Source organism: Aquarana catesbeiana, linkage group LG03 (genome assembly GCF_042186555.1).
Source record: "Aquarana catesbeiana isolate 2022-GZ linkage group LG03, ASM4218655v1, whole genome shotgun sequence".
Classification (NCBI taxonomy): Eukaryota; Metazoa; Chordata; class Amphibia; order Anura; family Ranidae; genus Aquarana; species Aquarana catesbeiana.
In genome coordinates, this window is record NC_133326.1 from 299,196,659 (window position 1) to 299,222,553 (window position 25,895).

At 41.7% G+C, this 25,895-nt stretch overlaps 1 protein-coding gene across 18 annotated transcripts in view; it reads left to right on the forward strand.

The window, feature by feature from the left end:
- Window positions 1-25,895, forward strand: part of PPFIA2 (PTPRF interacting protein alpha 2) — a 544,100-nt gene that overhangs the window by 461,938 nt on the left and 56,267 nt on the right. For all 18 annotated transcript variants that reach the window (XM_073620222.1, XM_073620225.1, XM_073620227.1 and 15 more), the window contains 6 exons: window positions 12,884-12,965; window positions 15,025-15,225; window positions 15,850-15,912; window positions 17,975-18,004; window positions 20,135-20,310; window positions 23,049-23,146. In XM_073620222.1, the coding sequence (XP_073476323.1) occupies window positions 12,884-12,965; window positions 15,025-15,225; window positions 15,850-15,912; window positions 17,975-18,004; window positions 20,135-20,310; window positions 23,049-23,146 (650 nt within the window). The remainder of the gene's footprint in view (window positions 1-12,883; window positions 12,966-15,024; window positions 15,226-15,849; window positions 15,913-17,974; window positions 18,005-20,134; window positions 20,311-23,048; window positions 23,147-25,895) is intronic.

Below are 25,895 nucleotides of genomic sequence, written 5' to 3' on the forward strand. Positions count from 1 at the left end.
TTTCTTCTCCTCCTTCCTCCAGGCCCTCCGAGATCTCTGCCAGCTCCTATAGGATAGTGAGCATGTCAAGCTTCATGCTGAGCGCCGTCAGCAGAAGCTCACCCAATTCACTTTACCATCAAAAAAAGTAACCTGGGGGCAACTGGGGATGGACATGCAGAAGCGCATAAATGTGCACTCTGTACGGCTGCAATTACAACCCCCCTCCAACCTGCACGGTCCCCAGGCGTAGCTGGTCCAATGTACAGGAAAGTCAGGGGAGCGCCATGCATCCAGGCATTTCCGGCACTGGCATCATCTCCCCAGACCGACCACTGCCTGTGTAACAGAGCCAAATAAGCTTCCTCTAGGCTTCTTCTCAGCTCTACCCGGTCTCACAACAAACCACGAGGAGGAGACTGACAGGAATAACATCACCTGCCCGCATGGAGCCGCGCTGTATGTGAGGTCTGTGTTTAGAGTGGACATTTGTACAGGCCAGGGGGGTGATGATGGCAGGGGAATAAGATTATCCTGCCAAGGATGGGGATTTGGGGATGGGAAAATTCTGTACTAGGAGGGGGTGGAGATTTCAAAGGGAGTCATTTTTGGTTTAAGGTGCCCTATGAAATATGTACCCCCTGAACACTGCACTCTGTACCTAGCGCACCTCTGAACCCTGCACTCTGTGCGTAGCGTACTCCTGAACCTTGCACTCTGTACCTAGTGCACCCCTAAACCCTGCACCCTGTAAGTAGCACACCCCTGAACCCTGCACTCTGTACGTAGTGTACCCCTGAACCCTGCACTCTGTAGGTCGTGCACCCCTGAACCCTGCACTCTGTACACAGCGCACCCCTGTACCCTGCACTCTCAATACAGCATACCCCTGAGCCCTGCACTCTGCACGTAGCGCACCCCTGAACCCTGTACTCTGTAAGTAGCATAACCCTATATACTCTGTACATAGCGCACCCCTGAGCCTGCACTCTGCACGTAGTGTACCCCTGAACCCTGCTCTCTGTACGTAGCGTAACCCTATATACTCTGTACATAGCGCACCCCTGAACCCTGCAATCTGTACAGAAAACACTCCTGAACCCTGTACTCTGTACATAGTGCACCCCTGAACCCTGCACTCTGTACACAACGTGCCCCTGAACTCTGCCCTCTGTGCATAGTGTACCCCTGAACCCTGCACTCTATGCATAGCATACCCCTGAACCCTGCACTCTGTATGTAGCCTAACCCTTTATACACCATAAAAAGCGTACCACTGAACCCTGCACGCTGTACAGAAAGAACCTCTCAACCCTGTACTCTGTACATAGCATACCTCTGAGCCCTGCACTCTGTACATAGCACACCCCTGACCCCTGCAGTCTGTACATAGCACACCCCTGAGCCCTGCACACTGTACGCAGCGCACCCCTGAACCCTGCACTCTGTACAGAAAGCACACCTGCGCCCTACACTCTGTACAGAAAGCACCCCTGAGCCCTAAACTCTGTACATAGTGCATCCCTGAACCCTGCACTCTGTACAGAGAGCACCCCTGCACCCTGCACTCTGTACAAAGCATACCCCTTAACCCTGTACTCTGTACAGAGAGCACCCCTGAACCTTGCACTCTGTACATAGCATACCTCTGAACCCTGCACTCTGTACAGAGAACACCCCTGAACCCTGCACTCTGTACATAGCATCTCTCTGAACCCTGCACTCTGTACAGAGAGCACTCCTGAACTCTGCACTCTGTACAGAGAGCACGCCTGAACTCTGCACTCTGTACAGAGAGCATGCCTGAACTCTGCACTCTGTACAGAGAGCACTCCTGAACTCTGCACTCTGTACAGAGAGCACTCCTGAACTCTGCATTCTGTACAGAGCGCACTCCTGAACTCTGTACGTAGCACACTCCTGTGGGAAGCAAAGTGCACTTTCACCTGTGTGGAAAAAAATCCTTGCATCAGCCCTGCAGTCCCTTTTTAAGGTAGCCTAAATTTGTATTTTTACAGTGACATTTGTTTTATTAATCTAAGCATATTTTATAGGTACAAGAATACATTTGTTTTATTTAACCATGCCCTTTTAAGCCCCACACAATTTGGCTGCACCCACTGCGTGCCGCATTACTGCTCTCCTCGGGGCATCCAAAGAAGTCCCAGGTCTTTTACAATCCTATAGTGTTCCTATAATTTTAAGCTTCACCTCTGCAGCAGATTGGGAAGCCTATCGCTGGGAAGGTAAAAGAGCGCACAGAAACAAGCCTTGACTCACTTCTTTTTCCAGTGGCGCCCCTCCTAAGCCATTTTGGGAGTGAAGCTTGAAAATGCTCAAAGCTCACCTACGTGATAATTGTGTAGACCTTTTCTCTCAGGTGGGGGTGGGGGTGGGGGGTCCAGACTGAGTCTTTTCTGAGTGAAAGAATGCCTAGCTTCGCCACTGCATAACATCACAGCGACAGTGAGTTAATTTAAAATACATGTGATTTAAAGTGCAAATTTACAATTAATGTGACTAAAATGTGTTCTTGTTTACCCCCCATGTGTTGGGCACATGGAAGAGACAAAAAGCCTTGTTCTCTATTGTGCCATTTGATGTGCAATGAAAAAAAGATGAGGCTGGTGGCATTAAATTTCAGTGAGGTGTGACATGCTGCGGCATGTTATAGCTCGGTACAGTTTGCATTGTGTAAAAGCAAAGTAAGTTGTCTCTTAAAATGCATTACAGTGCATGCACAAACCCACCACAATGTACATTGTCAACACATGTAATGAAACTATGGATTCTGTTGTGCAGCCCTCTGGACATTTTGGAGGCTGCCCTTGAGTCCCTCTATATTTACCAAGTTGACCACCACTGTTTTAGTTTGTATTGGTTATTAAACCTCTTTTCCAGCTTGACCCCAAAACTGAATGGTCCAAACAATAAACACAGACATCTTTCCCTTATTGTTTTGTGTCAAATTAAAATGTTGCAGTGAAATAATGAGTATTTATTGTAGGGCTGGGAAAATTAAAGATTATTTCTTCGATTAATTGTTAATTTTTTTGATCGATCAACATTTTTTTGATCAATCAAAATTCTGTTGATCAGTACTCACCTCTCCGCCGGCTTCCGGGTCTTCAGGGAGTTCCGTCGGAGATCCGGTGATGTCACGGACATCGACGTCACTGGACTCCTCCAACCTTCCCCAAGTGCCTCCGTCTGCTAACGAAGAGAAGGGGGGAGAAGTCCGGTGACGTCGATGTCCGCAAAATCATAAATTGAGGAAGACAGATCCTAACGATTTGATTGATCTCACTGGTCAAAGTATTCAGATAAACATCTATGTAAATCCTGCACTTGGCTATGAAAATCAACATATCTGAGGGCTTTCCTGGCTGTAAGTCAGTTTGACGATGTACTGACATTGATTGGTTATCCAGCAATCAAGAAACATTTATAATGAGGGTACTTTTTTTCCAAAGAGCTGACACTTTGCTGTCTGAGCAGGTGATGGATGTCTCTGGCTCTCCATCTGTCCCCCTGATGCACAACGGTGCTATTTAAATAGACTGTAGGGTGACGCCATAGCCCAGCCCCGCTGAGGAAGTTCTGAGGAAGTTCTGATTGAACGTAACATGTATGGGGGAGGAGCTACATCAGCTAAAAGTAGTTAGATCTGTATGTGCGTTTATAATTAATCAAAATTAATCGATTAATTGATTTTAAAAAATCGATTGGTCGAACACGAAAATTTTAATCAGTAACAGCCCTAATTTATTGTAATCATTTTGAATATCCAGAGTACAATGGAACTGAAACATCCTGTGGCTTACTGTATATTTTAAAATATTTTACGCATTTGAGCCCCAATTCATGGTTATGAAAATTTTGCATTTCTATAAACTTCCTTGTGAAAGTTTATTAATACTGTAACTAAGTGTAACAATTGTCCACTAAACAAAGTTAAATATTCTAAAAAAGTGTATTGATTAGCATATTTTGCTAAGGCTTAATGTTATGCAACTTCACTTCCTAAACCTGTGCTGCTAACTCTTTTCCTAGCAGTTGGAGAGAAGCTATTTTAACTCCTAATACCTGACAGCCTGAAAACGATGTCCCTGTGCCTGTATCCTCTTTGTACAGCAAATATTGAAAGCATGCAATGCATCATGTTAGCCAGGAAATATTTTCGTGGGTCATACCTTTTTTAGCTGCTGTCGCTGTTTTTTTGGTATGACATGCTAAAGTTTGTTTTTGTTATAGCCTGAAGGAATGGGGTATGGTTTTTCTGCAATTACAATTTATGTTTTTCTTTTAAATTAGCCAATGATTTTTCACTGTGGGAAAAAGAAGACCACTCCTTATTTTCCTTTATTGAATAAGCCTGTGTATGGAATATTGGTGGCCAAAGCACCTTGCCCAATCAGAAACGATCTCCTAACTTCTAAATGACATGGGCTGAAATCGGTTCCTTACTCACACAGACTACTGCACTTTGCACATCCTCATCTGCATTGTTTTACTGAAAGAAGAAAATTCTTTTTTTGAGCCAGAAAAATGGATTACATTTGTTTTAGGGGTACCTTGCTAGTGTGGAACATATCAAATTTTTATCTGGTAAGGAAATATGTGCCTGAGTATGGCCAATATTTCTTATCTTTTCTAATGCCAGATGTGACATAAAAAGGTCAGCAAAGATAGCCCTGGATACTTTGTGCTTACATTTGTCATTATATTAACAGCTATTGGCTATGAGATTTACAGCATGATCTACATGCCCCATTGAGTTTCAAATTGCTCATGTATATGTCCTGTTGGTTTGAGAAGGCTTTCATCTCCACAGGATTCAATTCTACACTTCTTTTCCAAAATTACTTTTATAAGTACATTATTTAAGTATCAGGAAATAGCTAGAAAATAGTACCCAGAATTCGGTACTAGAAAAATTTTAGATGTAATTCAGTGTTTATTTTCTGTCAAAATATTTGTCCTCTACAATTTCATGGAAGCCTGGTGACTGTACAATGCAGTATATAGGTTGATCTCTACAACCTATAGCACCTCTCATTGGCTTTGCCCTTTTTACTTGACGCAAAAATATTTATTCACCAAGAGATAATGCTCTGTATGTGATAGCAACAAGCAGACCCCAGCTGTCATTATTCCTGGAGTAGAAAATGAAATAAGTGTTTAGCTATATGACTATCTTTTAGCATTGTACCTACACTTATTAGGTCATTACATGCAATAGGCATGTCGCCAGGAAATTGAAAAACGTGAAGCTGGCAAAGCAATCCTCCCAATATTAACTGGTTTCGTATATAACCTTATTGAATTAAAATAAAACTTCTGCCAACACTTTTTTCAAATAAATTTAGCAGATACCATCTTTTTAAAAAGTTCACTCCTCTTCATTTTTTTGGTCTGCATCAGGTGCTTGTCCAAAAGCATTACTTTGCTCTACAACATGACATCTGCAATAAAGGAATGCCATCATGTGCGTGTAAAGGCAGGTGTACCAATACTTTCGGCAATATAGTGTATATACATACTGCTTTTTGCACTATGCACATGGGAAAACAAACACTATATATCTCATTTCACAATTAATTACAGTTGTCTGATCTCATATAAGCTTCCATTAGTGTAGGATAGTAGATATTACTCTGTGTAGACCACTTAGAAGAGGACAATTCAAAGACAGCTCAAGTATCGGCATGCATCAGACTTTTACATCCCTGTTGCGCTCAACCACATTCTCCTTTTTTCTGACTAAAATAAACTAGGTAATACTTTGTTACTTATCATGGGTGTCCTTTTGACTACAAACTGAACACCCAAAGATAGTACCTCTTTCAGATCTGAATCTCCATATAAGATAGGTAAGTATCTATGTGCAATCTTTTTTTTAATTCTTCAAACCAAACTCTAAACCAGGGGTAAGCAACCTTAAAGGGGTGGAGATCCTGAAGTCAGAGCCTTTGAGAAGTCAAAGATCACCACGCACAGTTTCGCCTCCTCACACCTGATTTAAACCTCTAATTGCTGTACTACAGTGTCGCAATCGCATGCATTGCATGGCAATCATGGGTTTAAATTAGGTGGTGAGGAGGCAACATATCGCCACCTCACTACCTGTTAACACACACTCAGATCACTTTTATGAGGAGCAGCCGTGCTTGCTGCACTTGTGAATGAGCCCTTAGTTGCATTCCACAACAGGACCCTTAGGGCTCGTTCACACGTAAAGTTGGGGGGTGGTAAAACAGCAGGATATAAAAGAAATCTATGGCTAAGCGCAGCAAACCCGCAGGAAAGCTGCAGGCACAATGCACTGCAGCTGCGGTATGGGTAAACTGCCATGCATCAGTGTAAAAGCAGCCCTATACTATTATACCCAGTGTATTGCTTCACACTGACCTGAAGATCTCTTCTTTCCTGCTGCTGGCACCACTCTGGAGACCACTAGCCAAGATAAGAGGTGGAGTGCAGTTGAAATCCCTCTGCATGGGACAGAAGCCAGCACTACAGAGAAGGAATTGTCTTATGCAGCTCTTGCTACCTACTACAGCTCAAACTTTATAAGAAATCTCTCTGCATTGCACTTTCCTTGATGCTCTGGAATGGTGGGTCAGCAAGCCCAGACAGTTATCTACCAGTCACCTGTCTGCAATCTACCGGCAGATCGTGATCTACTGGTTGCTTGACCCCCGCTCGAAACTGTAATGTGTGGTAAATGTAACCTGTTGTAACTTATCACCCATGTGACCTTCTACTCTCAGGGACTGACCATTACCTAGAGTTTCTCTCTCAAAACTTTGTTGGCTGCCATATAGGTGTTCTTTATGGCTGATCAGTTTTATCCCTGCTCAATGAATTTCTTCTCAACAGCTCAAGCCTGCATTTCAAAATCCTCTATGATACAGCGAATTAATTTTGTGTGGGAATGTTAATTTGATATGTATTTGTTGTATTTTTGACAATTGCCACTAGATGGCTGTGTGAAGGTTTTTTTTCATCTTCATATAGCTTGAATAATACTGGGAGTTCCTTTTAAAGGAACACTGTCACACATATTGGATCAATTACTTGTATTGAATGCTGGTAAAAAGAACATCTTCCATTGGGACCACCCTAGCCTTCATGTTAAGCCGTTTTGAAACATGGAGCGGGTGGAGGACAGGTGGCAGGTCACAATGTGAATTTGTGTTACCAGAATAAAGCTTTTTATCCAATGTGATGTCACCTTTTTTTTTCAGATAAAATGGTAAAGGGATACATACTATATTAGGTTACAATGGTTCTAATTTCAATGCTAACCATTGCCACTGGGAAAGAAAGTGAAGGGAAATACAACATTTTACCCTTGTTTCAAAAGCACCTGTTTTGGTAAAAGGGGAGATTTTCACTCTGTTCTGACTCATCTTTGAGGCAGGAAGTGAAGGGAAAGCTCCATAAAACACACACCAATATGCAAAAAACTATAAAAGAAAATGGTTTTAGCTGAAGCTTTACTTGATTTTGATTGATAAACAGGAGCTGCACATCTCACTCCTTCTGCAATGGATTGCATTGCATATGAAGTGTCTTTTTTTGTGAAATACAGTACTGTGCAAAAGTTGTAGGCAGATGTGAAAAATGCTGTAAATTAAGAATGCTTTAGAAATACTGATAGAAGTGCTAATAGTTTATTTTTATCAATTAACAAATTGAGTAAAAAAAAGTAAATGAACAGAAGAGAAATCCAAATCAAATCAATATTGCTGTGACCACCCTTTGCCTTCAAAACAGCATCAATTTTTCTAGGTACACTTGCATGCAGTTTTTGAAGGAACTGGGCAGGTAGGTTGTTTGAAACATCTTGGAGAACTAGTCACAGATCTTCTGTGGATGTAGGCTATCTAAAAATCTTTCTACCTCTTCATGTAATCCCAGACAGACACAATGATGTTGAGATCAGGGCTCTGTTGGGCACAACCCATCACTTCCAGGACTCCTTGTTCTTCTTTAAAGTGATTGTAAAGTCTCGTTTTTTTTTCTATAAAAATAACAGACATGTTATACTTACTTGCCCTGTGCAGGGGATTTGCACAGACCAGCCTAAATCCTCCTCTGCTCAGGTTCCTCTTCGCCTCTCCTGGCCTCTTCCTCCTGTTGAGTGCCCCCAGTCATTTATGAATGAATGAATGAATGATTTGTAGAGCGCTGCAAATGCGAACTGAATCGCCTCAAGGCGCTGATGCGTTTATGTTGTCAGCTTTCATTAGAAGAGGTAAGTCTTGAGCTTTTTCCTGAACGCCAGATGGTTTTCTTCCGTGCGGATGTGAGTAGGAAGAGAGTTCCATAGCCAAGGTCCCTGGACTGCGAATCTTCGTTCTCCCCTTGCTTTGTAGCGGTATTTTGGAACTAGGAGGAGGTTTTGACTCGATGATCGCAGATTGCGATTCGGTGAGTAATGTTTTATTTTCTCTCGGAGGTATTGAGGTGCGTTACCTTTTAAGCATTTGTGGGTGAGGCAGAGGGTCTTGTATGCGATCCGATTCTTTACTGTTAGCCAATGAAGGCTCCTCAGGGATGGGGAGATGGACTCCCAGGGTTTTTTTCCTGTTAGTAGTCTTGCTGCCGCGTTTTGAATGGCCTGTAGGCGCGTAAGCTGATATTGGGGTAATCCTAAGTAGAGTGAGTTTGCGTAGTCGAGACGGGAATTGATGATTGTTACAACTACTGCTGCTTTGTCATCTTCTGGGATGAGGGGGATGAGTCTGCGTAACAGGCGGAGGAGATGGTGAGATCCGCTAACTACTGATCCTATTTGTGCATCCATTGTCATTTCTGAGTCAAAGATAACTCCAAGACTTTTGGCTTTGGTGCTCGGAGAGACGGTCTGTCCAAAGATGGCGGGAGGTGTCCATGGAGTCTTGGTTTTGGGATTTTGGTTAGCGTGTAGGTAGAGAAGTTCTGTTTTTGACCCGTTGAGTTTGAGGGAACTAATGGTCATCCAGTCATCTATTAAAGTGAGGCATTTCTCAAGTTGCTGATGGTGGTCTTTTTGTCCGGTGATCCGAAAGTAGATTTGGGTATCGTCTGCGTATGAGTGGAAGCAGAGGTCTGATTTTTTGATGATTTTGAGGAGAGGGCGGATGTAAATGTTGAATAGCACTGGCGACAAGGGTGATCCCTGAGGGACTCCACAGGAGATTTAGACACAGAGTTGCGGTTCGACCCCACCCCCTCTCTCTCCTGATTGGCTAACTGACTTTGACAGCAGTGGGAGCCAATGGCACCGCTGTTGTGTCTCAGCCAATCAGGAGGGAGAGTCCCGGATGGCCAAGACACTCTTGGACATCGCTGGACAGAGATGGGGCTCAGGTAAGTATTAGGGAGGCTGAGGGGGGCTGCTGCACACAGAAGGCTTTTTATTTTAATGCATAGAATGCATTAAGATTAAAAACCTTCTGACTTTGCAACCACTTTAATCTAAAGATAGTTCTTAATGACATTGGCTGTATGTTTGGGGTTATCCTGCTGCAGAATATATTTGGGGCCAATCACACGTCTCCCTAATGGTATGGCATAATGGACAAGTATCTGTCTGTGTTTCGCAGCATTGAGGACACCATTGATCCTGACCAAATCTCTAATTCAATTTGCAGAAATGCAGCCCCAAACTTGCAAGGAACCTCCACCATGCTTCACTGATGCCTGCAGACACTCATTATCGTACCCCTCTCCAGCCATTCACAAACAAACTGCTTCCTGTTACAGCCAGATATTTCAAATTTTGACTAATCAGTCCAGAGAGCCCACTGCCATTTTTCTGCATCCCAGTTCCTATGTTTTTGTGCATAGTTAAGTCACTTAGCCTTATTTCCATGTCAGAGGTATGGCTTTTTGTCCACATCTTCCATGAAGACCACTTTTGGCCAAACTTCTCCAGACAGTAGATGAGTGTACCTGGGTCCCACTAGTTTCTACCAGTTCTGCGCTGATGGCACTGTTGGATATCTTTTGATGCTGAAGAGAAGTAAGTATGATGTGTCTTTCATTTGCTGCATTAAGTTTCCTTGGCCAACCACTGCATCTACGGACCTCAACATTGCCCGCTTCTTTGTGCTTCTTCAAAAGATCTTGAACAGCACATCTTGAAATCTCAGTCTGCTTTGAAATCTTTGCATGGGAGAGACCTTGCTGATGCAGTATACCTACCTTTGTTTGCTCAGTCTTGCCATGGTGTATGACCTGTGACATGAAATTGTATTCCACAACCTCACCTTATTAGCAGAGTTCCTCCCTCAGTTTTTGGGTGGGTTCACACTGGTACGACAAATGCTCCGACATTGAGAGCTCATGTTGCATGACATGTGAAAATTAATGTTTCCCTGTAGGAGACGTCTTAACTGGTCCGACACAAGTTGGTCCAGCTTTGAAAATGCTCCCTGCACTACTTTGGTCTGGCTTTGATCCTACTTCAGCCTATTGATTATCACTGAAGTCGGATCAAAGTCGGATTGCCGTCCTAACTGACCCGACTTTGGCATACAACTTGTTCACTGAGGATCTTGAAGGGGAACTCCATGCCAAATAATAAAAGGCATGGGTTCCACCTCCAAGAGCATACGAGACCCTTCGGTCTGGCATGAATTTTCAGGGGAACCCCTACACCAAAAAAACAGCATTGGGGTCCCCCCCAAAATCCATACCAGACCCTTATCCGAGCACACAGCCCAGCAGGTCAGGAAAGGGGGTGGGGACGAGAAAGCGCCCCCCCTCCTGAACCATACCAGGCTGCATGCCCTCAACATGGGGGGGGTGGGTGCTTTGGGGCAGGGGGGTCTTGCGCCCCCCACACCAAAGCACCTTGTCCCCATGTTGACGAGGACAAGGGCCTCTTCCCGACAACTCTTGGCGTTGATTGTCGGGGTCGGTGGGCGGGGAGCTTATCGTAATCTGGAAGCCCCCTTTAACAAGGGGTTCCCCAGATTCCAGCCCCCACCCTATGTGAATAGGTAGGGGTACAATGTGTTAAAAAAAAAAGTGTCAAAAATAAAACACAGCACACAGGTTTTTAAAGCAATTTATTAAGGCAGCTCCGGCATCTCTTCTCCCCTCTCCGGCTCTTCTGCCTCCTCCACTGATGTCTTCTGCCTCTGTCGGTTCTTCTCCCCTCTCCGGGTCTTCTAGCCCTCTCTGGCACTTCTTCCTCTGTCCACTGTCTTCAGCCTCTGCTGGGTCTTCTTCGCTATATTCTCGCTCTTTTGCTGGGTCTTCTCTGCTGTCTTCTGCCTCTGTTCTCCTTTCGATGTTGACTCAACGCTCTCAACCGCTCTAATGCTGGGTGCGCGGTGTGCCCCCACTTACATTGGCATGCGGAGGGGTCATCGGGTACTGTCATCCAGAGGCCCTACCCTGTATGACATCACCACCTGGGGCATGATGGGGCGGTGGCGTCATAAGGGGTGGGCCTCCGGTGACTCCGCCCAATGCCAATATAAGTAGTGGCACACCACGCACCCAGCATTAGAGCGTGAGAAAGCGTTGAGTCAACATCGGAAAAAGAACAGAGGCAGAAGACAACGGAGAAGACCCAGCAAAAGAGCAAGAAGATAGCAGAGAAGATCCAGCAGAGGCAGAAGACAACGGACAGAGGGAGAAGAACCGGAGAGGGCTAGAAGACCCAGAGAGGGGAGAAGAACTGACAGAGGCAGAAGACATCAGTGGAGGAGGCAGAAGAGGCGGAGAGGGGAGAAGAGACGCCAGAGCTGCATTAATAAATTACTTTAGCACCCTGTGTGCTGTTTTTTTTTTTTGACACTTTTTTTTCAGGTGAATAGGTAGGGATACAATGTACCCCATACTCATCCACATAGGGTGGGGGGCCGGGATCCAGGAGCCCCTTGTTAAAGGGTCTTCCAGATTCCAATAAGCTCCCCGCCTGCAGACCCCGACAACCAACGGCCAGGGTTGTTGGGGAGTGGCCCTTGTCCCCATCAACATGGGGGCAAGGGGCTTTGGGGTGGGGGGGCGCAGGGCCCCCCTGCCCCAAAGCACCCAACCCCCCATGTTGAGGGCATGCGGCCTGGTACGGTTCATGAGGGGGGGCGCTCTCTTGTCCACACCCCCTTTCCTGACCTGCCAGGCTGTGTGCTCGGATAAGGGTCTGGTATAGATTTTGGGGGGACCCCATGCAGTTTTCCAGCATGGGGGTTCCCCTTAAAATCCATACCAGACCAAAGGGCCTGGTATGCTCTTGGAGGGGGGAACCCATGCTGTTTTTTTTAACATTTTGCATGGAGTTCCCTCTAAAGATTCATACCAGATGCAGTGCCTGGTATTGTTTGGGATCAAAGTCGGATCCCTGTTCATTGAAGTCGGACGCGTGTCGGACTTCAATTCGCAGGGCAAAGTCGGATCCAAAGTGGTACGACTGTTGTGTCGTACCAGTGTGAACCCGGCCTAATGCCTCCTACACAGCTGTTTCCATTTCAGTTAATGACTCTGTTTCAACCTACATATGAAGTTTATGATCATTAGCACCTGCTTGGTATAATTGATTAATCATACACCCGACAAAATCCCTGACATTGTGAAAATGTACAAAGTGTGCAAGTGTAAGAATTGATGCTGGCTTTAAGCGGAAGGGTAGTCACACCAAATATTGATTTGATTTAGTTTTGTCTTCTGTTCACTCAGTTTGCATTTTGTAAATTGATCAAATAAACAATTATATTTATATTTTTAAGCATTCTTACGTTACAATATTTCTTCACACCTGCCTAAAACTTTTTCAGCATAAACGGTAAAGGTAGGATGCAGTTACCTTATAAAGTTACCATTTTTCTGTTTACTGAATTATGATTCCTAAAAGGTTTAATCCTTGATTTAATGAAAATGCCATCTATTTTTATTTTTACAGACATGAACTTCTTGAAGAAGCCCGCAGAAAAGGACTACCATTTGCTCAATGGGATGGACCTACAGTCGTAGCATGGCTTGAGGTAAGAAATCAAGGTACACCCTACGTATTACATTTGTGCAATCTACCGTATTTATCGGCAAATATAACACGTGCCGGCGTATAACATGCACCCCAAGTTTAGGAGGGAAGTTTAAGGAAAAAAACTTTTAGGAGGGAAGTTTAAGGAAAAAAACTTACATTTTAAATGCCCATCAATGCAGCCCAGTGTCTACCTGCAGCCTTGCCCAATGTCCATCTGCAGCCTTGCCCAGTGTCCATCTGCAGCCTTGCCCAAAATTGCAGCATGATCTTTTAAATTGTTACCGCCACCGAGATAGACAGAGCCGGATGTCCTGTGTATTCAGCTCCTCTCGGCTCGTCTTGCAGTCCCGCCCCTCGGCCTGACTCCTATGATGGACACAACACCGGTCCAAAGGCGGGACGTAAAGGCTAGGAGGCTGGACTGGGCGTGACTGTGAGCAGAGCTGAGCCTAGCCGAGTACACAGTACACTATGCTCTGTCTATTTCGGCGGCGGCATTCCCTCCTTACCCTCTGAGGCAGCGGTTCGGCGTATAACACACACCCACGATTTTACCCTGATTTTAAGGGGAAAAAAGTGTGTGTTATACACCGATAAATATGGTAATTTAGGTGATTTTGACAATTTTGGATGCTGATTGGACACTCTAGTAGTTAAGAATGATATATTGGAGTTATTGGGGTTGATTTACTAAAACTGGATAGTGCAAAATCTGGTGCAGCTGTGCATGGTAGCCAGTCAGCTTCTAACTTTAACTTTTTCAAATAAACTGACACACAAAAAAAAAGCTGGAAGCTGATTGGTTTCTATGCAGAGCTGCACCACATTTTGCAGTTCTCCAGTTTTAGTAAATCAACCCCATTGCATCACAAAAGTTAGATGACTGTTCAATTTTGGTTAGAATATACAGTGTGTTTCCTTGCCATTCTCCAATTTTAGGAGAGCTACAAGCCTGGTATCACTGTTTCTTGCATGTTATGATGTAACAGTATACATTTAGGTGTATTTCTTGGAGGTAAGACAATCTCTTTAAATTGATTTCTGATTAGTTTGTATAACCAGCTTTAGGAACAACTAATAATTCTGCCATACTTCTCAATCTAAATCAGAGGTGGGAACTAAAATGAAAGGATAAAACATATTTCCATTAAATGAAAACAGAAAAAATGTTTTTAAGTAAGAGGAAAAAATTGCTTTTAATGTTGATGTTAGCCACATTAACTAACTGTACTGTACTGATAGTAAATAAGACCGTAAGAAAGTGCTTCAACAAGGTCTCCTGCAGGTTAACGCCACATTCTGCATGTGACTGTTCACCTGTTGCTGGACAGAGTAGGGTAACTTAGGTCAGGTTGAGCTTTATTCTGTACTTTGTGTAAATCCAGCAGGGAAAGTGGAATCCTAAGGTATAGAGAGGTCAAATGTTTTTCTTCCTCATTTTTAAATCAGGACAACAGTGGATTTATACAAGATCAAATGAGGTTCTGTTAGATTTTATAGGAAAAAAAAAAATTGGGACATTGAATCTACATTATACATACTGTATGCTTGTAGATACCTTTTCCATGTTATTTAACCATATGAATCTAAACTATTTAGACTAGACAAAGCAAATGAAAAAGAAAAAAATATGTTAACCTTGAAATATTGCTTTTATTTAATAACTACTTACATGTTATATATGCTAGATTACATCTGTCTTTGTATGTTTTGAATCTGCCTGATGTGATCTGCAGAGCGGGAGGCACCCAGAAGTGTTGTAAATTTTAAATGAATGTTATCCATGGTACAGTTGGAGCCATATAGACCCAAAAGCAGTGTTTTCACACAGGGTTGTTAGTTCTCTAAAACTGTGGTGGCATTTTCTTAAGGGGTTAGTTTAGATAAATACTACATCCTGACGCTCTTCTTAAAGAATGACAAATTAGGTTTACATGGTCAGTAGTATATATATATATATATATATATATATATATATATATATATATATATATATATATATATATATGAAGCAGTTATGTCATATATCAAAATGCTTTTTTTTTTTTTTTTTCTAGTTATGGCTTGGAATGCCAGCCTGGTATGTTGCAGCTTGTCGTGCCAATGTGAAAAGTGGTGCCATTATGTCTGCATTGTCAGACACTGAAATTCAGCGAGAAATTGGGATTAGCAACCCCTTGCATCGCTTGAAACTTCGCCTTGCTATTCAGGAAATGGTCTCACTTACAAGTCCCTCGGCTCCTCCAACATCAAGAACAGTGAGTCTACTTCTTCTACATTTACCCTGGGTATACTCAGTAGTTAACAGAATGTCAATATATAATTATTATTAACTGTTCTAAAATTGTTTCCATCCATGTCTTTTATATGGGGTCATTTATATAATGCATGAATCAGTTTTCTCTGCATACTAAACTGGGGCAACTAGTTTAAATCATTTATATGACTAGGTGTTTTCCTATAAATTAGCTTTTTATGAATGTGAAATGCAGGAGATTGAGAAAAAAACACCATGTACATAAGAACTTGGACATTAAAATATAAAATTTGGCAGCTGTGCCACTGCTGAACATCCTTTCAAAGTAAGCCCAGTAATGCTTTATAGGGTTCTTTATATTGTGTAGTACACCTATAGAATGGAGCTCAGTTTTACTCTGTTATTCAGCAAACATTATTCAATCACAAGTATATGAAAATGGGCTTTATTTCTGTATTTACAATATAGCTCGTGGGGGATCTTGGGACATCTATGACGCAGAGGCATTTAGCATATCTGCTGACTGTGATGTTATTACACTGTTAACAGTGGTGCTGACTTTCTTCTTTAATGCTGCTTACCTGATGTGGATCTGAACCTGCTCTCCCATGGGCCCTCTCATTAGCCGTCTGGTAATGTATGGGTTACCCATGAGGAAATGGAGACTCTAACAGCTCCTGCCAAAGCGGTAAGTCATTCACCCTCTATAATTTACAATGTCAGCCATACAATTTCAAATACATTTGAGTAGTTTCTAGTATAATCAGGGTTTTACAAGCCTATACCTAATTTGCACATGTACAGTTTTTATTTTATAATATTTCTCATGTGTACCAAAAAGAGAAAAGAGAAAGCGGGACTTTAATGAGACGTGTCAACGCATAATTATTAATAGATTGGCCAGGCACATATAGAATTGGCCTGTATCCAATATAAATATGATCCGGACATAAATATTCTATAACCAGGGAGACACTGGGCGTAATCACAAAGGATTTACAGCAATATTCGTATAAAACATCGTTTAATACTTCATTAGACATAAAGAGAATTGTTAAAAATCAATCAAAGGTATGGTGGATACAAGGCGTATACAGTTACAGTACAGATAGTTGTTAGATTGTAGGCATCCTTAAGGACACGTCTCATTAAAGTCCCGCTTTCTCTTTTCTCTTTTTGGTACTACGAATTGGGATGGAGACATGTCAGCGTTCATAATGCTGGTATGGACAGGTCACAAAACCCCCCCTTTATGTGCATTTCTCATGTGTAGATGGACAGCCCCTGCACAGAAAAGATTTAACAACAACAACAAAAAAGACAAAAACAAGAAATAGGACTGTCCATTAATCAGATTCTACCCTTGTTTTTGTGTACACATTTGCATATAAAACCAAAAATTAAATGTCACTTCCACTTTTTTATTAAAGAAATACAGTATTATATACAGTATATCAGTGTACAGTTTGTATGTACTGGAGAAATGCATGTATTCTTTTAAAATACTAATCCAGATTACACACTAAAATTGTTTTCGAAGAACTCTCTCATCCATGTCTTTATGGACCTTTCTTTTATGCACTAGTCCAAATCATTTGGTGGAAGAGGATTATGGTGTGGGGTTGGGCTTGGCCACTTAGTTCAAGGGAAGGAAACTCTTATGGCGTCAGCATACCACCACATTTTGGACAATTTCATGCTCCCAAATTTGTGGGAACAGTTTGGGGATGGCCCCTTCCTGTTCCAACATGACTGCGCACCAGTGCACAAACAAGGTCCATAAAGACATGGATGAGCGAGTTTGGGGTGGTGGAACTTGACTGGTCTGCACAGAGTTTTGACTATAACTGGATAGAACACCTTTGGGATGAATTAGAATGAAGACTGCGAGCCAGGCCTTCTCGTTCACATCAGTGCCTGAACTCACAAATGTGCTTTTGGAAGAATGGTCAAACATTCCCATAGACACACTCCTAAACCTTGCGGACAGCCTTCCCAGAAGAGTTGAAGCTGTTATAGCTGCAAAGAGTGGGCCAACTCAATATTGAACCCTACAAACTAAGACTGGGATGCCTTTAAAGCTCATGTGCATGTAAAGGCAGGTGTCACAATACTTTTGGTAATATTGTGTATGTGTGTGTGATATATATATATATATATATATATATATATATATATATATATATATGTGTGTGTTTTAATACATAGCTAACATCTCTCCGTCACAGCAATACTATCAGCTCAGACAGTTAGGCATTGATAAGACCATGATCTGCCTGCATTGGTTACTGTGCTTTGTGTGCAGTCATTGTTCTTTACACTTTTTTTTTTTTAAGTAAGCTTAAGGGCCCATTTACAATGTCCTAAGGCAGCCCTTTGAAACGAAGGGGCTTGAAATGCATTCCAACAAACAGAAATTTGGGCATGGTGCTTTTTCAATAGCGCAGCCCAATGCACTGCCACAGGCTGTGGTGCATTCCCTTTGGGTGCTGGGGTACATTTGAGTATTAAATTAATAGCACTGTAATGCAGTAACCCAAGTTACATGCATTACCACAATGGGTTAGTGCAAATTGCCCCTAAAGAAAAGCAAAATACAGCAACCACTACATTAGGCAAGCAAATATAAAATCATGCAATTATGCGCTAAATATTACACACTTTCTTTTATGTGGTATCAAATTTGTTTACTGACCTGTTTTTTATTTTTGTATGTGTTTTCATGTTCATTTTTCCTGCTGATCATGCAGAAAGAGTTGGAAGAAGGTAGCTGGGCACAGGTATGAACACTGTTGTTGCAGATTTCTACAAAAAAGTATCAGACACTAAGGGCTATATTTAATGACAGATCAAGATGATGTTGAAAAGTATATGTAGCTTGTTCTTTTGTTCATGATTTTAATCATTTCAAACATGAGCATTGAAGTCCATTGAATTCTTTTGATCTTCATATACTGTAGTTCTAGGTCAATGTTTTTTCCTGACTTACTTTTATTAGCTCGCAGAGCTCTGCTCCCCCTTCCAGTGGTCATTCTTCTCCATCCACTCACTGGCTCCAAGCCCCTTATCTTTTTTTTAGCTGAAACTGTTACTCAGCCTATTCCCTGCTATCCCAACTACACTGATTGACAATCAGGAGTACAACCAAAACTAACCAATCAAGACCAAAGATCATTAAATAAAAAAATTATAAAGTAAACTTGATCAGGACAACTAAAATTGTTCCAAGAAAATAACAATATGTATATTTCATAGGAATATTAGCTATGCAACTAAAAGAAAACTAAATATTTTATAGGATGCATGGGACAGTGTGATTCTTGTATTGCCAGGCTGTGTTCCAAAATTAGACAGTGGGATATTTTGTTTTATAAACTCAGGTTGGTGTTTCTCAAAAAACGTTATCTGAGACCCACTTCGATAGTATGTAGGTGGTCCTGATCCTGTTTAGCTATGTATAGGGTTGATTTACTAAAGGCAAAAAGACTGTTACCTTTGCAAGGGAATTTTCCCTTAGCTCAGTGAATGTGGTGAAAATACACTTTGCAAAGAATACTCAATCACATACAAGTAAAATAAAAACATGAGAACATTAGAAGATGGAAGTCAGGAGAGCTTTATTTCATTCAGTAAGCTACTGGAAATTTCCCAAAGTAAAAGAAAAGCCTCTTTGCATTTAGTAAATCAGCCCCATAAAAATAACAAACAAAAGAAAAATGTGGCACTACTCTAATGCAGTACAGATAATGACTGTGAAGTGCTGAACAAACCTCACTATAAATGTCTAAAATGAGGTATCCAAATAAATACTCACATTTCCAAGGAAGTGATTGATTTCTTTTCATTTTAAACATGGAGGTCAGGTGCCACCATTACTAATGGTATTACCTGTGGTCACACCTAATTAGGGGGCGACCACATTGTAGTAGTAATCCATGAACTTTGAGGACATTGAGCCCGGGTTCACACTATAACGGGCTGCGGATCGCACAGGAGAGCTGTGCGTCCCTGTTCCCCGTTTCAGGGATGAATCAGGGCCGATTCTATGCCTGAATTCGGCCCTGAAACGGAGCCAAAGACGCACAGCGTTTTTGTGCAGTGCGCTCCGCAGCCGCCCCGGAGATATGTGAACCGGCTCCATAGGGAGCCAATCACATTCTCCTGCTATGCGAATTAGATGCGGGGAAACGCACATCTAATTCACATAGGTGTGAACCCGGGCTTATGCTTAGATTTACTGTTTGACTGTGTGCATATTGATGAGGGTTTTATCTCCCTTGTTTGTTTTAATTTACACAGGTATTGCATTTGAGTATTAATTTGGATACTTAATTTAGATATTTATATTAAAGGTTTGTTCAGCACTTCGCAGTCATCATTAACATTACTGCATTGGAGTAGGGCCGCATTTTTCTTTTGTTTGTTATTTTACTGGGTGTGGGCACACATTCTAATACTGACAGCCACTCATTAGTCAAAATATTAGGGAGGTTTGCACGGTGGTCGTTCAGTTACACTGTTAAATTAGCCCCTAGTCTCTATCAAACTGTGTAGCCTTCCAGAAACAGGAGTGTTTATTTTGAGATCATGTAACACTTTAATTCCATGTAGGTGATTATTTTATTGTTTTACAGCCAAGGGGTCAATACTTATGCAATTAGCACTTTTAACCTATTTGTAAATTATTTCAGGAAACAAAATACATTTTTTTTCACTTCATCATTATTTACTACTAAGTGTAGTTCGGCAACATAAAATTACAGATACATTCATGTTAATTCTGGACTGTAAAACCAATAGGGAGCATGAATTCTTACGTAAAACACTGTATAGCCTAATGCTTTCTATACTAAATAAAGTGTTAACAATACAGATGTGTATAATAATTTTCCATAAAATGTGCTTTTTAGACATTGGCATATGGAGATATGAATCATGAATGGATTGGTAATGAATGGCTGCCTAGTTTGGGCTTACCTCAATACAGAAGCTATTTCATGGAATGCCTGGTAGATGCAAGAATGTTGGATCATCTGACAAAGAAAGACCTGCGAGTGCACTTAAAAATGGTAGATAGCTTTCATAGGTAAGTGCTATAAACCTGAGCGAAAGGTTAAAGCCTTAGGCCTTATTTCAGGCATTTACATTTTTGGATGTAAACCTAAAAAATGTTTTGGCTGAAGTTATACTTTTAATGCTATTGCGGTGTTACCTATTTTTGTCTATTGTTGATTTGTGATTTCTTGTAGATTTGAAGTTGCCAAAAGGGAAGGTGATAATATACTGCTTACAGCCATAGAAGCTTTTAGAAGCCAAAAAAGCCATGCAAGCCACACAAACTGAGATGGCTGAAACACAGAGGGCAGTGGAATTACTGTTAAGGTCATATCAGTGCTGACAAGTCTCTGACATACGTGTTGAAACAAGTCTTGAGATCACTAAGATGTAAAAAAAAAAAAAAGCAAATGGTGTTCAACCTTTTTCCTTTCCAAGTGCTGTAGTGATTTATCATGGATGGATGGCAGCGTTATAAAATTGTAGATAATAGCATGTATCACTAGCACATCTTCTGCTCCTCTTCAAACTCTATTCAAGTGTCACAAAGCTATAGCAACATTTCAGAGTTAAACACCTGGTCTTTAGCTCCAAAAGGTTGCTATATCCTTTGACAAATAAATATAAATTGAATAGGAGCAGAAAATGCATGGCACTGTCCCTTGAGATGAGTCGCTAGTTTTCACCAATTTAAGCCAAGCAAAAGCATTTTTTTTAGCAGCTAAACCTATGCTGGAGCTTCCATAATAAGGAAAGAGTTTGATGGGAGCTTTAATTACCCACCAAACTGAGACTTCAGTGACATTATTACCACAGGTTTTAGATGTGGTGTATTTGGGCATATTCACATGGAGGATAAACAGGCACCTGTTTTAAAATTTCATATACTTTAGAATAGAAAAAATGTTTAAATTGTAATTACAATTTTCTAAAGACCAAGGTGTATTTAAAGCCATTTTAGTTCAGATTGTTAAATTGTTAAAACCCCTGTTGGGCTTTTAACTTGTGGGGGGGGGGGGGATTAAACTGGAGATGCAACAGCAAGTGGTAGGAAATCCAAAAATGTAAAGTTGAGAGAGGATGAATCTCTCCAGCGTAGATACAAAACACAATAAAAACCTGACTGAGGTCATCACACTCCCACACTCTATCAAAATATAAAAAATATAAGCTTTGGCTTTACATTTGAGACTGTTAGAATTACTTAACGCTTAACAGTAAGCACAGACTTTTTTTATATATTTATTTGAGAATATAAAATCTTTTAGTCTAAAAGTGAAAGATTTATGACTGAAACTATGTAGGTTCATTATTTTCTGCTGAAAATATAGTTCCTTTAATAATGCAGACTAGAACCCCTTTTCATAATGCAGGGACCAGGAGCTCATTCAAACAGAAGTGTTCCACTTTTGGTTAAGAGGACATTCTACTTGAATCCCCTGGGTAGAAGTGGACACAATCACCTCCTCTTGAGGCCCTTCATAATGCAGAGAGCAGGAGCCGTTTCACAATGCAGTGACCAGAAGCTCCTTTAAAATGCAGGCACTGGTTGCCTTAATAATGCAGGGACCAGGAGCCATTTCATAATGCTTGATCCAGTATCTCCTTCAAAATGCAGGGATTGGGAGCCCCTAATAATGCAGAGAGCAGAAGCCCCTAATAATGCAGGGAGCAGGAGCCCTTTTTAATGCAGGGAGCAGGAGCCCCTTCATGATGCAGGAAGCAGGATCCCCTTCATGATGCAGGGAGCAGGAGGACCTTTTATAATGCAGGTACCAGGAGGCCCTTTTATAATGCAGGGACCAGGAGGCCCTTTCATAAAGCAGGGACCAGGAGGCCCTTTCATAATGCATGAACCAGGAGGCCCTTTCATAATGCATGAACCAGGAGGCCCTTTCATAATGCATGAACCAGGAGGCCCTTTCATAATGCATGAACCAGGAGGGCCTTTCATAATGCAGGGACCCGGAGGCCCTTTTATAATGCAGGAACCAGGAGGCCCTTTCATAAAGCAGGGACCAGGAGGCCCTTTCATAAAGCAGGGACCAGGAGGCCCTTTCATAATGCATGAACCAGGAGGCCCTTTCATAATGCATGAACCAGGAGGGCCTTTCATAATGCAGGGACCAGGAGGGCCTTCATAATGTAGGCAGCAGTAGCCCAAGCTGAGAGCTCATCAGCAGTCCAGCTGCATGTGAAAACAATGTTCATTTGGCCATGGTGTTCTGGTAGCACTATTATAGCTGAATTGATGGAAGAGGTTTTATAAAAAACAAATGGATGAAGTATTGTGAATGCTGTTTTAGCTTAATGGATAGGGAAAGTCCTCATAACAATAAAATGAAAATCACATCAGTTTGTAGAAATCTACACACTACTATTTATTGTAACAACTTTGCACCATAGGCGTGAGCACAGGGTGTGCCAGGTGTGCCTGGGCACACCCTAATCGCCTTGTGTGGTGCATATTCCCCCCTGTTTAGACCGCTGATATTTCATCCCCAAAAAAATGTTACAAAAAAAAAATTTAAAAAGAATATAAATAAAACTACTGACACTGTCCACTGCCCTACTGACACCATCAGTACATATACACATGCATATGTATTTGAGCTTTGGGGTGCACACCCTAATGCAAGAGGCTGCGCACACCTATGCTTTGCACCCTACAATAAGTACTTTATAAGAACATTTAGATTTTTACACTAAATCATGTGTATTGTACCTAGAAATGTAACACTTCTAAAACCATTTCTTTTACATTTCCAGAACAAGTCTGCAGTACGGAATTATGTGCTTAAAAAAGTTGAATTATGACAGGAAAGAACTTGAGAGGAGAAGAGAAGTAAGCCAGCATGAAATAAAAGGTAATCTATGTATATTGTTTTAGGGAATGTGTGCAATAGTGAAGCATAGATTATATCCAATGTACTGCCTGTGTATATATCTTATATCAGAAATCTTACACAGAATGTAATATTCACTAGGGCTGTGTAACACTTTGCATTCCTATAGAGAAGGTTTTTAATGTCAGTAAACATATGATGTTAAATAATGCTTCAATATGAAGAGTTGTAGTGATTATTTACATATCCCAGTGACTATGCAATGAAACATTTTTTTTATGTTGAAAGTTTTGTAGCTGCATTGATCATTTATACATGATACATTGCCCTGGTTAGCACTACTGTACAAAAGACTAGGTTGGCAACTTATTGCTTCTGTGGGGGCCTCTTAAAGTGGTTGTAAACCCATTACAACCACTTTAACCTACAGGTAAGCCTAGATTAAGGCTTACCTGCAGGTGCAAGAAATATCTCCCAAACCTAAAAGATTTAGGAAATATTTGCAGGAATAGCGGCACCAATGTCTACGGCGCATGCGCCGTAGACATTGGGCGCAGGCGCACTGAGCATGCCGTTTCTAACGGCGATCGCGCCACGCTAGTGTTGGCACCAGCCCGCATGCGTGGGAGTAACGTCATCGCGGCTCCGGCCAGTCACAGTGTCGGAGACGCGATACCTGGAAGTCACTCCGGGATAGATGGCGTCGGAGGAGGGGAACGAGGGCCGATGCCAAGGCTTCGATCTCAGGTAATTCATAATGAGCTAGTATGCTATGCATACTAGCTCATTATGCCTTTGCCTTGCAGGGTGTATTTTTTTTTTAAGAGGCTTTACTTCCTCTTTAAGAAGCTCTGTATTGCGTTCTACTCATTAACTGATTTCCATGACTTTATCATTGCTAATTTTACTTATCAGTATAGAAAGCAGGGATAATTATATGATTTAGAACCTTCACTGAGTTTCAAAAAATGTCTTTGTAACATAAAACGAAGATAACCTGGTAAGAATGTTATGAACAATACCCTCTAATAAGTATTCCATTGCTGTTACGGACTTACATTTTTTGGGACCCTATCCAGTCAGTTTTTGGATCTATAAACTAATAAGATATTAGTAAACTTGCTGAACTGATTTACGACAGATTTTCAATTTTTTCAAGTGTTGGAACCCAGCAAATCTTTTGCTTTTTTTTTTTTTATTGATGTATGCACTAGTGCAGGAGTCTCCAAACTTTCTAAACAAAGAGCCAGATTACTGTCCTTCAGGCTTTGGGGGGCCAGACTCTGGCCAGTGGAAGCAGAAAATGTCCTAGTGTGGGAGCAAATTATACCTCATCATTGATGTCAGTGGGAGGAATAGTACGCCGTCATTGGGGTGGGTGTCAGAAATTATGCCCCAGTGTTGGTGTCAGTGGTACAAATGGTATCCCATCATTTGTGTCAGCCGATGAAATAGTGAATGGAATAATGCCCCATCATTGGTGTCAGTGTCAGGAATTATGCCCCATTGTCAGTGGGAAGAATGGTTCCTTGTATTGTTGGTGTCAGTAGCAGTAATTTTGACCAATTGCTGTTTTCAGTGGGAGGAATCGTTTCTTGTACAAGTGGGAGAAATAGTGCCCCAAGGGCCAGATAAATGCATGCAAAGGGCCACATCCGGGGCCGCAGTTTGGAGACCAGTCCACTATTATATAATGTGACTTTAGAATACTGCACTAAAAGAAATTTCCTGACAAACTTCCATGACAGCATACATTTGGGTAGCCCCGCCCTCGCTCCTACCCCATAGGACCCCACTCCCATAAATTTTCAGGCTGAGCTAGAGGCTGCATTCCTTTTTTGTCCTCCTCATTTATGGGTTCATTTTGTATGAAGTTTCCTACCTTTTATGTTAACTTATGTTAAAGAAAGAAAGAAAGAAATAATAACCAAAATGAAAACATGTGGAGGTGTCTATGCTGTGATATGCATTGTAGCATTTTTATCAAAGTTTGGTTTAGTTGCATTCTGTCCTGAACAGATATCTGTTAGTTTAAGCAAGGTTTTTCCTTCTGTGTTTGAGGCTCTGTCTAATGAAATCACCTGTGTAGTGGTGCTCTGATGTGAGAGGTCTGGCAGTGTTAGTATTCCTTTAGCAGTGGTTAGCCCCTTAGGGGTTTCCTCTCACCCAGCAAACAAACAACGGTTACTTTGTCTCTCTCTGGACAACTGAAGAAACTTCAGCAGCTGCAGTTTGAATTGGGAAGGTTATTTAATAAATTACTGCATGGCTTGAGTAGCAATTGTACATGTTATAATATTTGTTTTCTTAACAATGTGGAGTTCTCCCTTAAACTTACTGAGATTTGTTTATTTCTGCAACAAGTCCTTGTGTTCTGCAGCCTAATACTTCCTTACTGATACTGTTCCTGGATTGTCAGTACTTCTGCAGGCCTCTTAAAGCTGGTGTATGGAAAGCTTACTAATGGACACTTGCTATTAAGTGTCTCCAGACATGTACATGTATTATGCACACCATAAACTGGGCCTTTGCTGCTAATGCCTTGGCTGGTAAAACCCTGTATGAATTTCTTGCCTTGTTCAGGCACCCAGGGAGCAAGATGACAGAGACCAACAGGTTGCCACAGGTAGTCAAGACCCTCTAAAGAAGTGGTCATCAACCTTGTCCTCAGGGCCCACTAACAGTTCAGGTTTGCAAGATAACTGAAATACATCACAGGTGATATCATTTGGGCGGCACAGTGGTGTAGTGGGTAGCACTCTCACCTAGC